Source organism: Olea europaea, chromosome 14 (genome assembly GCF_002742605.1).
Source record: "Olea europaea var. sylvestris chromosome 14, O_europaea_v1, whole genome shotgun sequence".
NCBI classification, from domain to species: domain Eukaryota; kingdom Viridiplantae; phylum Streptophyta; class Magnoliopsida; order Lamiales; family Oleaceae; genus Olea; species Olea europaea.
This window is the reverse complement of record NC_036250.1, coordinates 15,352,905-15,367,361: the sequence shown is the minus strand read 5'-3', so window position 1 is coordinate 15,367,361 and position 14,457 is coordinate 15,352,905. Positions and strand designations below refer to the sequence as shown.

Sequence of the window (14,457 nt, the reverse complement as noted above, 5' to 3'; positions counted from 1 at the left end):
TAGTCTCGAAGAAGGATGGACTTTTCGTGCCAAAATTCTATGAAAGACCTGACACAAAGCTAAATCATACTTCCATGGGCGGATTTACCGTGAGTGCAATGAAGTCAGCTACCTCCACGCTAAATTTTAATTCCAAGACCTTAATGTAAGATTTTTCAAGATTTTGGACAATTTTCAAAAAATTCCTAATAGATTTCAATTTTTCCTCACGACTCTTTTATCCTAGCTCCGTCCCTGATACTCCAATTGGGTTTTGTTCATCTAGAATTCAAGAGATGCAACGGTAGATCTCTCTTCCTCCGTAAAACAAGGTGTCACTGCTCCAAGTATAAAAGCTACAATGATATTGGACTAGAATTGACCATCCGACTTCTCTCATTAGTGGTTGTTCTGCGGTTTTCCTGGCACATTTCAAGTTTACATTTTGGAATAGAGAAAGCAGAGAAAGATTCTGGAATTAATGAACTTGCAACACAGGAGTAACAGATAGAATCCAAATGAAATTTTTTACAGATTCTGAATGTAAACAATGAAGAATTTTTCAACAAGCGCTTTATTGTTCTTAACCTGCCTTAGCATGCCGAATCCCGTAATTTTGGATTCTAAATTATGCTCTGCCAAGAATCTGTTCAGTATTCAGAGGAACCAACCACAAGATCCAAAAAAGCAAAAAATTCCTTACGCCTTAAAACACCGGATATTAGAATCTCGACCAACTCCGGTTTGAGCATGCTACACTGACTCCCTCTATGCAATGTTTGAGCATGCTACACTGACTCCCTCTATACAATGTTTTCATCGTTGGGGCAATTTATGTATACCAGCCCAGGAATCCAGGTGTGATTTCTCTTTTGTTTTAAGCTATTTCAGCACTTCGAAGATGACTATCATTTCCATTCAAATCCCTGAATCCTGAATGTGAGGCTCGTCTCTTTGTCTTAAAACTTTTACCTCTTTTTCTCTGCCCCTTGCGACCAGAAAGCATCACCGATATTACTGTGGCAAATACAAAGATCGAAAAGGCCCATAGGCCAATAATCCAAAATCTCATGGCAGTGAACGTTTCATTTGCCATAGCCGGCAGCGATGATTCCCGAGATTCGTTCTTGAGATCAGGACTGTGTCTTGAGGCGCTAATTTCCTCAATCTTTCCGAATTTCCTTGAAGTAGTAACCTCACGCGCTGTTTCTTGATTTGGAGGAGACAAGGAAATGGAATCCAGATTCTCTCGAATTGGAGAGGAGATAGAAGTGGGATCCGGGCATTTCTTCTTCTCGTGGTGTAGGCGTAGAGCTTCGTTAAGGGTATTTCCACATTCTATGCTGAACAAATCACGCTGTAATGCATTCTCCTCGGTATGGTCAAGAGTTGATGGATCAGGAGGGTCGGGGAACTTAGCCCAGCATTTGTTAACGAAGTCAAAGTTTCTCCAGTTTGCTTTATCGAAGCTCCAGTTTCCAACCCTAAATTCCAAGCCATAGTGGAATACTCTATACTTGACACCAGGTGCAGGAACATATCCCGGATATATCAAAATTTCATTGCTTATGATGTGTCGCAAATTCAACTGCATGGAAAATTAGAAAAAATTATATTTCAACATGCTGCACATTGAATAGAAAAGGATGTCAAGCAGCGAAAACTTATAACACAACGAGGAATTATATTAATCTATTACCTAAGCTATTCTGCAAATTCAAATGAGATAGGAATGGTTTAACATTTTAATCAGTTCTGAAATTACCTCTGCTGCACCAAACGAGTAACCATACATCTCGCTGATCCATCCAGCTTCATACACATCCCCGGTTATGTTTCTTGACCAATGAGCCGTGTCAGCCCGGACCTCCTCGGTTTTATGCAACCATAACAGAGCAAATCTCCTGAGGTCATTTATATGCATTATGATCACACCTCCAACCTTGTTGCAAGCATCCGGATGACGGGTGTGCATTTTTGCAAGCTCATTGTCACAGCCAATCAAATAGCTGGAATTAATATATAACAAAAAGAGTGATTAGAACACATAATTCCTGATTCAGCTAAAAAGAAAATGCATCACACTGTGAATTATGTTTCGGCTACTCTTATAAAGAAATGAAAGAGAGAATAAAGTGCACGTTTGGATAACTTAGCTTTTTCTTACCTGTAAGTAAAAAAAAGGTCATGTACATTGAAAGTAATTCTTACCTTACCGGCAAGACAACTTACTTATTTCCAAACTTTGACCACTAAAAAAATAATTTATTTTAGAAGTTACTAATTTACTCATAACTTTTTAAGCTTAGCCAAACATGCTCTTTAAAGTTCTTTTTTCGTACTCATAGGGAGTGGAAACAGGTCTTCCAAGGGATGCATTGAATTCCCATGGTGTAATCGGACCTCTCATTATCATGTCAGCATCCAGGATTACTATATACTCTGCATCTATTTTTGCATGATTGAGCCAATGAAGAACTGCAGCTGGCTTATTAATTGCTGGATACCTGAAATGCCACAAACAAAATGAAGGTGTTATTAGCCAAGTTTTTATCATAACATGCATTTTAGTTGCTTATGTAGTTTCTGCTTAACAAATTGAACGTGGTGCTTCTCTTAAAAAATTAAAAACATATAAAAATCACAAATAATGCCTAATAACAATATGAACTATTCAGTTTAACCACTATCGAGCTTGGGTAGGAGAAAGGCAGAATAGGCTAATTGGTTTTACCAAGTCCCTATAGTCCAGCTAACTCAAGCTCGACTCAAGCTTGAGAACACTCAACTTAAGCCGTGCCTAATTCAAACTAAGTTTGGCAAGCATGCATGACGGCTTAACTTGATGTCTGTCTCTTTTTCAGAAGTTCCAGACTTACCATGCTAAGCAGTAAGAAAATATGTAATCTCATTAAAATGAGATTTCATGGGACATTACATTTTTCTACAGTATTTTTATTGTTTAAAAATTATTCAACTTCAGTACATTTGGAAAATATCATTCCTGCCATTGAATCCAAGTTAGGCAATTTTACCCTCTCTTTTTCCATAATTCCAGAAATGCTCTCCCTTGTTTAACCCTACCATTCTCATCACTTCTGCAAGGATGAAATGGTAAATCAATACATATAAATTGTCACATCATGATTCATTAGTCAACAAATGCAGTGTGCAGCCAGCTAACCACTCTTCAGCATTTTTCAAATGTACAGACACTGGCAAGAAATGAAAATGCATTTTGGGATTTTAATCAAGCCCAAACACGTGTAAATAACAAAATCTTCTGATTCAAAAACCAAAAGAGAAAACAAAAATTACTTCATAAATTCATCATAGAAATCAGAATCACGTATTTGCACTTAGGGTGTGTTTGGTACACCCAAATTTTCCATGGAAAATGAAAAACCAATTCCATGTTTTTGCTTGTTTGATGGCTTTATTTTTCCATGGAATTCATTTTCTAGCTTTTTATATCACCTAGGATTTTTCTTACTTTTCAAGGAATTCCAATTCTCACCAAAATGGTGAGAATTGGAATTCTCAGTTACTGTAGCACTTTTTTTTATTTTTTCCGATTTTATTATTATTATTATTATTATTATTATTATTATTATTATTATTATTATTTTGTGGCAATGGAAACAAATTCTAAGAATTACCGTAAAAAAATATTTTCCTTTAACTGACAATTTCAATGTAAAACAAAGTCAAACGAATACCAAAGATAAATGATCTTCTTGAATTTTCTTTTTTTTTTATTGGCAATGGAAACAAATTTCATCTCCAATACCAGTAAATTTTATCCCTTTAATCGACAATTTTCATGTAAAATAAAGCCAAATGAACACCAAAAATCACTTTTATTTCAACATTTTCCACGTGGAAAATTATACCAATCAAACGCAATAATTTACAATTCCTAGGAAAACAATTTTTAGGCAATTCAATTCCCTAAAATTCATTTTCTTTCCACCCAAATTCCATCTTTACAATCAAACGGACCCTTAAGGTTTCTCATTTTATTTTGCAATTTCCATAAAATTCAAGGAAAACTTTATTTAGAAATGAAGACTCTTCTTGACCAGCAATCGTTTTTTTCCCCATGGCATAGCTCCTAAAGATGGCTTTGACATCGACAAGCCTATAACCCACCAATTTTCACCCAATTTCAACCACGTCTTCACCATCACCGACCATAATTTCGCTCTTCCATCCTCCTTGACCTCTGCATACATTTAGGGTGTGTTTGGTATGGTACTGGTGATGGAAATATTAGTATAGATATTATTTAATTTATTTTCCAATTTTTATGCTTATTTTAAGAAACATAATTAGGGTTTGATTTCATAGATATTATAATATATTCCTACTTCAATTAGGACTAGTTTAAACCATACATAAAGGGGCTTATGTAATGTAATTCATACAACTTTGATAATGAAATAAATATTATTTTCTGTTTCTTAAATTCTGCTTTAGTCTGTCTAATTTTTTCCCCCTTTCCATCTTACTCCTCTCCTACTCTTTTCCCCTCCTATCTCTTCTTCTCTCCCCTTTCCCTTTCTCCTATAACTGTTTGAATCTTTGATTGCATGCTATGTCAATTTAGTGTTAGAGCAAGTCATTTTCCTTTGACCAAACAAATTTCACGTTCAAGTTCAAAACATTTACTCCACCAACCTCCAAATCTTCCAAAAAATTCTCAAAGCAGGTCAGATTCACACACAAAAACGTCAAGAGGCAACAACAATCAAAGAAAATAAATCTGCAAAAAAGTTCATAATTAATATTCATCGGCACTGTTCACGGTACAGTTGATCCGTAAAAAAATTCTTCTTTGTTGTCGCCCGAACTGTCTACCGATTAAGTAGAGTTTTGAATTAGATCAATTCTTTCATGATTTTAACTTTCCAAAAATAAATAAATAAATAAAGAAGAAAGGACAAACAAAAATTTAAAATAAATTGAAGTATTGTGCTCATAAGTGCAACTTCAGTAGCAAGTGCGGACTCTCAAATATCCAACTTAGTCAGATGTTCTCAGTAGCTTGGTTTCCCTAACCTTCTGACTGCTTTCTTTACCAACATATGTATCTGATTTCAGAATAGAGATTGAGCATGTTTTGAACGATTTAGATATTGGGTCATTCCCATTTGACTTTTGGTCAGTTATCAATTCTGTTCTATTAGAACCTTATTTTTTTATTTAAGTGCTTGGCCTCTTTTTTTTTAAAGAAAAACAAAAGTTGTTAAAAAACTATCATATACAATTATATCCTCGTCGTATACCAACTCTTATTGCTATACCACTCCCCTATATCATTACCACGAGAGTGTGTATTTCTCTCATCACTATTATTATCTTCCATTTAGAAACTTTGTCGAGGACGTACATTCTCCTTCTAGGCAAGCCACTTTCCACTTACGGGACTTTGATGGTCTCATTGGACTCAATTGTTGATTATCAAATACTCTAAAAAATTCTTTGACTTTCACAACTTAAATGATAAAATGTCATTTGTCAGATCTACAATGTGTTATTGGAAGTTCCTTTTTATGTAACATTAATTTTCTATGTCTGACCTATCAACAACATTATGTCAACGCCCCGTCACTATGTTGGATGAGATGAAATGAGTATTAAGTAATAAACACTCCCTATGTACTGTAGAACTCAGTTGGTAGGTCAATTATTTTGCATTGTAAACAAGGTACATCCATTATTAAAGCGCTATTTCACAGTTGGGATATTTATAAAGCTTCCCACATTATAAAATCTACTTTTCTTAATGAGTAAAATCCTTAAATCTTACCTGACAACATTCTTAAAGTCCAATCCTTAATATGACACTTACCGACAAACTAGACTTTCATATATATCCTTTCATCTTTGCCAAGTATGTCCTACACTAGGTCTACCACCCCAATGTCAACAGTCACCTTCCAAGTCTAGTTGTGTTACTCCTATAGAAGATGATGAGGTTTCTATAGTTGTGCCAATTGAATATTTTGATAGCAAGAATGATGAATTAACTATGGTGTCGCCACCTAAGCCAAACAGTCCACAAGTCCTCGATTTCATGCCGAAGTTGATTTGGCCAAATCTTTTTTGTCTTTTACATTCACTTTAATATAGCTTTACCTGCACTGATACTCCTCGGGTTGCCAATGTCATTGTTCATTCAGAGACTTTTCTATCGACATTCGGTGGTTGCCTACAAATTACAATCATGATACTTTCATTCCATACTTTGCTGATTTTCATTTCAAGATTAAAATACAAGTTATTTTTAGTCATGAAACTTATAAACATGCTTTTGACAATCAATTTTGACATAGATGCTTTCATGGTGATTTTTATGCCTGTTTATGAATTTCTTTGGCACAATTTTCAGAACATGTAAAGAAAAAGTGGATCACTAACTTGAACTAAATTTATTTGATTGTTCATTACAATTAAATGAATGTTTTGTTTTCAATATAGCAGAATTGCTTCCTTATCAAAGTATATTCGAGCCACCATTGTTGAAATCATTTATTTCTACAGGTCAGTCTACTATGATAGTACATTATGGTCCTTATGTAAATTTTGAGGCATATTTTGTGAATGAGTTGCACGAGCTGTCGTTTCTTGGAATTCCTAGTCGCTACTTGATTAAAAAAAAAAAAAAGATTGACTTCCTTGCTTAAATCAGATGCCTGGAAATATTTTTCAAATTCAATTGTCATCATCTGGCTGGTTCTACTATTTGGTCAAGAAAAAAGATTGCCCTCCTTGATAAAGAAGTTACAGTCTATCTCGTCGGAGTCGAATTTTCTCAATCGAGAAAAATTATGGAAATATTAGTGTATATATAATTATTTAATTCAGTTTCCAATTTTGATACTTATTTTAGGAAATATAATTAGGATTTGATTTCATAAATTTTATAGTATTTTTCTACTTCAATTAGGACTATTTCAAATCCCTATATAAAGAGGGCTTATAAAATGTAATTCATACAACTGTGATAGTCTCTCTAACATTATGCTTCCTTCTATCTAATTCTTCTCTCATTTCTATCTCCGTCCATCTATCTTCCCCTCTTCTTCTCTTTCCCCCTCCTTTCTCTTCTTCTCTCCCTTTTCTACTTCGTCTATAATTATTTGATTACATCCTACATCATCTAGACCTCACTAGATAGCACTGCGAATAAAAATTATAACTTTTGTTTACTTTCTTTAATAATGTCCAATTCTATCCAGTCCATCTTATCGAATGTACCATTAAAATTCAGCCTTCAGACCTAATCCCGAAAAATCTTCTCCTGGACACAACTATGATTCTCTTCTCTCACTGATCATAAATTGCTGTACTACCACTGAAATTAAGCCTAATCAGAAATTCCAAAAATGATTCGAGCATTCCCAATTTCTTTTTCCATGGTTAAGGATATAAAGCAATCTTGTTGCAATTAATTGAAAGAGATGAATATAGTTTTACCGCATGAGTTCGGGAGTAATTTCCAGCTTATCCTGGGTATAAAAGAGGAACTGGAGATATACAGAGGGTTTAGGGTCATGAAGATGCAACGTGCAGTAGAAAATGCAAGATGCCTTTGGAGGAGGTCGGTCTGTTGAAACAGAGTCGTGATGACACTGAAAATTATGACAGGAGAAAAGTTCTTCATTCCTTTAATATTATTTCTTGAGACCCCTCCACTCCCAAGTCTAAGTAAACTAATAGTTCAGCAGAATAATTATGCAATGTAATTTGAAACACATGGGTCAATGATCCCAAAACTTGACAAAATTGATTAAGAATTTCAGAAAAAGCAAAGGACATTACCAATCACCAGTTAGTGGATGTCGACTCATGGATGGAACATAATGGGTGGTGGCTAGATCATGGCCTTTATACTGCTTCAAGTCTTCTTCTTTACAACTAAGAAGTCTAGTGATATTTCCAGGTTGGCCACTCAGGTGAAAACTGTGGACAAGCCCCACAGTCTGCCAATCAAAGTAAGGGGAGCATTCTGTTGAAAAAATGGTATGGATTTTTGGATATGGATTTCCAGGGTTGCCAACATGTTTTTCTTGCGTTTGCATATGCTCAACCTCCATCATTTGAACACTTTTAGGAGTCACTAATCTTGGCTGAGATAGTTCAGCAAATGTTTTACTCTTTAAAAAACTCAAGTATTTTGACCACTTCGGCTTGGGACACCCATTCGCTGTATGTTGCAAAAGAAGACCTTCATTCAGGGTATTGATACATTCTAGGTTTAGAAATAGTGCCCTCCTTTGGTTTGGATCTGTTTCCATTCCTTTTACCTGCACCAATGTGCACTCTTCAGATCATACTCAACCGAGTGTGTTTGGCTAAGCTTTTAAGAAGTAAAATTAACTCGTAAGTTCCCAACATGTTTGGATAAGTTACTTTTTTCTAACACTAAAGTAAAAAAGGTTACTTTACTGTAACAGGTAGCTTTTAACATACCATAAAAATAAGTTTCCATAATTTCAATCAATAAAGAAGTCACTTGTTTTTTAACTTATTTACTTATAAGTAAATGATTTAAGATATCCGTATATGAATCATAAAGAAACAAGGTACAGCAGTTGGTGGCACTTTAAGATACCAAATTCTCCTTTAGCATATGTATTGCAAACACAACATCCTATGAAATCAAATAGTTTCTCCAGAAGCGTACACATTAGTTCCAAAGATGGATCTAACATTGCATGAATTATTATAATGTGTTTATTCCAACACCTGTTCTGTTTCCTGACATCTGAACAAAAAAGACAAGTCATAAACATCATCTACGAGCCTTAACGTTGTAAAGGATCAGTATTTTTACCCATTGTTTAAGTTTTGAACTTCCTTGTAAAGCAAGGTGAGAATTTGGGCAAGCACAGGTATTACTACATGGAAATTTCTCATCAGCAAAAAACTCAACACCAAAATAATCTTATCTTAAAATTCAATTTCTAGACACAGTTAGATTGTCAACAAAATTCATATTTTGATCCAGAGATGCTAAGAGCTTTCATTTGGACAAATTAAAACAGGCAACTAGTGTAGTTTGTTGATGTATACCAATATGCAAAATTGTTATCTATTATTAGAAATGATCAAATAAGTAACTCATAGTGAAGGAAAAAAAAATGAAAGACAGAAAGATAGAAAAATACATTAGCAAACAATATTAGTTTTCTCAATATATCGATTTTATAGTTGATTCCTCAGTAAATAGAGTAATGCTATTATTTAACCCCAGTTTGTGGAGCAAATGTGACATTAAATAATAAGTACAATTAAATAAATCATTTAATTCCGCTTTTCATTTGGCCTACCACCTAAGACCACATAGACTGAGGTTGTAACTCCGATGGAGCTACATAGCATTACTAAAGGAAATAATAATAGAATGAGAATAAGGAATGAGCCTGAAAATTGTCGAAGACTCAATTTGAAAATAAATGTATCATCTCTCTAACAGTTTAAACTTTTAGCTTTAGATGAGGTTTTTGATGCAGTATAGGAGCACGCAAAAATAGGTCAAATCTCCCAACCATGGATTTCTAAAGGCTGTGTGTCCAACCATTATTGAAAATTGAATCCGGCAACATGTAAGATGTCTTGTTGAGGAAGTTCACATATTATAACCAAATCATCCATTTCAATAAACACATTATCAGTTACCTCTCTAGGATAAGGAGGTTCAGGAAAGAGCCGCCCACAATCGTACACAATATCGTCTTCATGGTGTTCTAATTTACTGAATGACCAGTTTCCAACACTAAAAGGCAAGCCATAGTGCATAAGAATGGGCTCAATGCCCTCTCTTGGAGTATATCCTGGGTAAATCATCAAGTTATCATTTATTTTGTGGCGAAGTCCCACCTGAAAGTACAACAACAAGATACAGGATATATATACATACACGTACAGGATAAAGAACAATAACAAATCCTTTTAAAGAACAATAACAAATCCTTTTAAAGAACAATAACAAATCCTTTAAATGCTGGGGGACCGATGATGCAATTTCTCCCACAAAAAAATTTGGATGTACTCAAGACCACATGAGAAGGATGGAAAGCATAAGGTAAACTGAATAAAAAAACTTACCTCTGCGGCACCAAATGAGTATCCATGCATTTCACTGATCCACCCTGTTCCATATATATCGCCAGTATAATTTGTTCCCCAATGAGCTTTGTCCTCTCGTTGTTCTTCTGTTTTTGAGAGCCACACAGGTGCTAAAGCTCGAAGATCATCTATATGCATGGCTAAAAGCCCACCAACCTTGTCACAGAGTTCAGGGTGCTTAGTGTGCAACTTAGCAAGATCATTGTCACATCCGATCAAGTATCTGGTGGAGAATTGTATTTTTAACAATAATTTTATCTTGGGGAGAGTATATTGTTATAATATAAATAAAGAGAAGTCAAGAAGTTATTTAGTTGATGCCACGCAAACCTCAATCTAAAGACAATAATGAAAATCTTGACTTGCTAAGAGATAACATTAAGAAATGCTAAAGCTTCAACAGAGACTAAACTAAGAGATAACATTAAGAAATGCTAAAGCTTCAACAGAAACTAATATGTCAACTTTGGAAAATAAATTGACCTTTATATACCAAATTTAGCTGCCACAATTTTTGGCCATATGGAAATATAGATAAACCTTTCAACTTGACATCCAACTGCTGAACATCTCCGCAAAAAATTCTAGAAACATACAAGGATATGAAAATGAAGAACTAACCTATATGGAAATACCGTTGGTTCCTAGAATTAAAGCCTCTGTTTTTTAATCTGGAACTTAAGCTCAATAACTTGTGGCATTTCTCAAGAAAGCTTGAACCAACCCAACAAAGAATGCTTAATGTCTTTGAAAGGAAAAAAGAAATGATAATTATGTATCTTCCGCTCTACTTATTCTGGACAAGACCAAAAAACTATAGATAGGAGGAACTGAGGAAGTATCTCCTATAAGTTCCTGGCTGCCTAGAAACAGAGCTAAAAAATTACTGAGTTCATCCATAATACACACATAAAAAATCTAGGTGTAAATTGGTTACAATGATATTACTTGTAGTATCACTTTATGGTCACCACCATTGGTTTTGAATGAAATATAAACGAGACAAAACATAAAGCAAGAGATGCATTCAATAACATATCAAGAGACAGAGAAATGATTCCGCATACATTCATTCCACTTAAAAATTATTTTTCTGAAGCTTTCTATATATATAACTAAACGCCCCAATTACAAGAAACAAAGTACAAATACATCTATACAGGCACGTAAATCGATCATTAATGAGCAAGAGAACAACCAAATTGTGTACAATAACATAATGCATCAAAAGACAAATTTTTGTGTTTCCAGCTCACAACTTCTTAATCATAAGCAAAAATTACAAAATTAAAAATTTCTAGGGATAAATATATGAAGAACATAACATTAAACAAGAGTTACCCATAATATGCAGCAACAGGCCTGCCTTTCTCGGCGCCAAGCTCCCACGGTATAATTGGACCTCGGATGATCATATCTGCGTCTAGAATTACTACCCAGTCAACATTTTGGGCTTCTTTGCTATGTTTAAGCCAGTGGACAACACCGGCAGGTTTATTAATTGCCGGATACCTGCAACAAACCAAAAACATAAAATGAAAAAGATGAAAATAACCTCTTCATATCCACTCGTTAAAATTTTGAAGTAATCAAAATATCAATCAACAAACAAATAAAACTCAAACGAGCCACCCAATACTCAAATAAAAACAAATGCACGCACCCGCTAGAAAACAGACTTAATGGTTTATACTTACCAATCATCAGTTCTGGGGTGTCTGCTCATTGATGGGACCTCAAAGGTAGGTGCCAACTCCATTCCTCTGTAAGTCTTCTTCTCCTGTTCCGTACAGCTAAGTAATCGGGTTATGGGTCCGGGCTGTTGAGACTTCCGGTAGCTATGCATGAGGCCCACCGTCTGCCAATCGAAGTAATTTTGGCACTCCACAGAGAAAAGAGTGTGCATCCTCCAAGGCGCCTCCCGACCCGCCGCGGCCTCCTTCGCTTGAACCCACACTCCACCCATCACCACCGCTACCAGTACCACCACCCCCAATAATGAAATTCTCTCAACTCCCATTTTTGCATAGATAGGAATTGTAATGGGTTTCGCTATAAAGATCTGAATTTCATGATTAACTCAAAGTCAAAGACTGGGTATTATCACTGGCTTCGTATAGCCATGTTTGGCCTCCCATTATTCTCCAATTTCTTATTTTCAATGGAGTTAAATCACTACTTACTAAACTTTACTGATGGTTACTACTTGCTCACTTTTATATTTACCCATCAATTATTAAAACCAATTCCATCTCTATAGCTGGACAAAAATGTCTACGTGGTGGATGAAAAAATTATGTGGCAAAACACGACATTAGTGAACCACGCAATGTATAAAAACATATTAATTGATTAACAATTATAAATCATATAAGAAAATGTGTTATTCTCGTCCCTTCAAATTAATCGTGCCCTCCATTTTCAAGTACAGAAGTGAAGTCCCCAATTCAAAGCTAACTCTAGGAAGAACACTATCTTCAATTCGCCATGGAATTCTCTTCATTCACATCTCAGAATCATGAACAAAGTTTGTGCCATTGTGGTTAGATGGCTATAAGAAAGATTTCGTGGACAGAGAATAATCTCAGGAAGACGATTTTTTGATGCAAATACTATAGATATTCAGATGCTTGCAACTACTTTGCTTGGGTCGACCCACCTCTTCATCCACGATACAAGACTATAATGAATGATCTACTTCGCAAATCCAATGACATGCAGCAGAGAGAGCTTAAGATGGGCAGATTAATGAAGATATATCAACTGGGTTTGGAGATATTGCTGATTTGCAATGTTATTGTTATTTTTATGTTTTAAGGGAAGATTTATGTAACAAAATTCCGCATTTTAGTTGTAGGTTAATTTTATTTTATTTTATTTTTTTTTTTGGAGGTCTTAGGGAAAATTCTGTATACCTTGCAGTGATTTCGGTCTTAGTGTATACCTTGCAGTGTTTTGTAGCCAGTTGAAGCAACGGGTGGATTGTCCACCAATTATCTAGATTTTGAGAATTTGGAAATTATTTTGTAAGAAAAATGGATGGATATTTTGAGGAGAGTGTTGTTTCAGTTTCGTTGAAAAGCAGGAAAATAAGTATAACATAGCAGTGTGGAATGCAATGATCAATGGCTTCTGTACAAATGGAGAATCAACAACTGTGGGCTAAAGCTTTGTTAGGAGCTATTTCCAGCAACTTTCCAACAACTGTGGGCTAAAGCCTTCTACCATAATTCTTCATGCTTAATCATTAAAACAACAATTATATAAATACGCAAAAACATCATGTCCATTACAAAAAGATCATGTTTGATCATGTCTATTACATACCTCGACAAAACAATATAAACATCCTTAATGACAAAATTTCTTCACAACTTTCAAACATTCTTGTGAAGTCTGTTGAGTTGCTACTGAGTGGCTAAATTTTTCTTCATTCTTGGTGGTGCAGATGTAACTGACCCTTGAACGATCCTTTTATTTTTTTATCATAGCTGCCCTTTTCCTTACCTTTTCTTGGTTTTCTATATCCTATAAATCCTCCACCAAGGACTCAAGTGGAATACTTGCAGTTTGCATCTCAGGAGGAGCTTTCTCCATTGTTGAAGTGCCTGGCTAATTAAGTGGAGGACCATAGTTCTTAAACTAGGAAGCATTTGTTATACCAATACTAAGTATTGGGCATGAACTGGAAATTAGATGTTGGTGTTGATGGTTGCACTTCACTTGCTGTATTACTCGGTGGCCTCCTAAGCACTAGTTTGACCTTAAAAAAAGGCTTGATATCATTTAAACAAAGAACAATATTTAAATAATTTGAGAAAAAATATTTGCTTAGTTTTGATTACCCTTGAGTTATCACTTACAACGTCGTTTGACCTATCTCCATTTACAGGTGTTGGGTTTTTGATACTCAATAAATCTCGGACTATGATGTTAACGTGGGTTAATATTATTTTATAGGCATAGGCCGATGAATGAAATAAGTCCAACAACCAAGTCCATGAGCTACACCCGACCCAATTGTATTTCCTTATGGACGGCTTGGATCTTAGCCCGTTTACCCATTTAATGGCCCAACTTAAAACATAACCCTAAAGTATATATTTGGCTATAACCCTAGCCACTTTCTAATGATGATTGTGTGACTTTTGAGAGAAGAAAAAAGTGAATCCCGGATGCCCCCCTTTGTGTGAGAAAAAAGGTGTCCAGAAATGTCTAGAACGCTTGTATAACGTGTGCAATTAGTGGTTCCTGCATAGTATATCTTAGTGGTGTCTTCTCCTAGCCTCTGTGGCCACAAATCATCATCATTTCTTGTCCTACGTGGGTAAGATTGAATAG

At 35.2% G+C, this 14,457-nt stretch overlaps 1 protein-coding gene across 2 annotated transcripts; it reads right to left on the bottom strand.

The window, feature by feature from the left end:
• Positions 1-480: 480 nt before the first annotated feature.
• LOC111409291 (peptidyl serine alpha-galactosyltransferase-like) lies at positions 481-12,266 on the bottom strand. 2 transcript variants are annotated; one of them, XR_002705484.1, is made up of 9 exons: positions 11,814-12,266; positions 11,458-11,628; positions 10,096-10,339; positions 9,667-9,867; positions 7,807-8,291; positions 2,322-2,486; positions 1,745-1,988; positions 757-1,567; positions 481-721 (listed from the first exon to the last, which is right to left on the bottom strand). XR_002705484.1 is itself a non-coding variant. In XM_023039314.1 (8 exons), exons 1-8 carry the CDS (start codon positions 12,134-12,136, stop codon positions 857-859), a joined length of 2,544 nt encoding a protein of 847 aa, XP_022895082.1. In that variant the 5' UTR covers positions 12,137-12,266; the 3' UTR covers positions 481-856. The 2 variants fall into 2 exon arrangements, 1 of the variants encoding a protein (XP_022895082.1); XM_023039314.1 differs by having other exon boundaries at positions 481-1,567.
• Positions 12,267-14,457: the final 2,191 nt, after the last annotated feature.

Bases quoted from the DNA above. Each gene is read 5' to 3' on its own strand.
- LOC111409291 (XM_023039314.1), bottom strand. From the start codon at position 12,136: ATGGGAGTTGAGAGAATTTCATTATTGGGGGTGGTGGTACTGGTAGCG. The intron at 10,340-11,457 runs GTAACTCTTGTT...ATTCTCCACCAG, and splicing joins CCTGTTGCTGCATATTATGG to ATACTTGATCGGATGTGACA. The intron at 8,292-9,666 runs GTAACTGATAAT...ACATTGGTGCAG, and splicing joins AACCTCCTTATCCTAGAGAG to GTAAAAGGAATGGAAACAGA.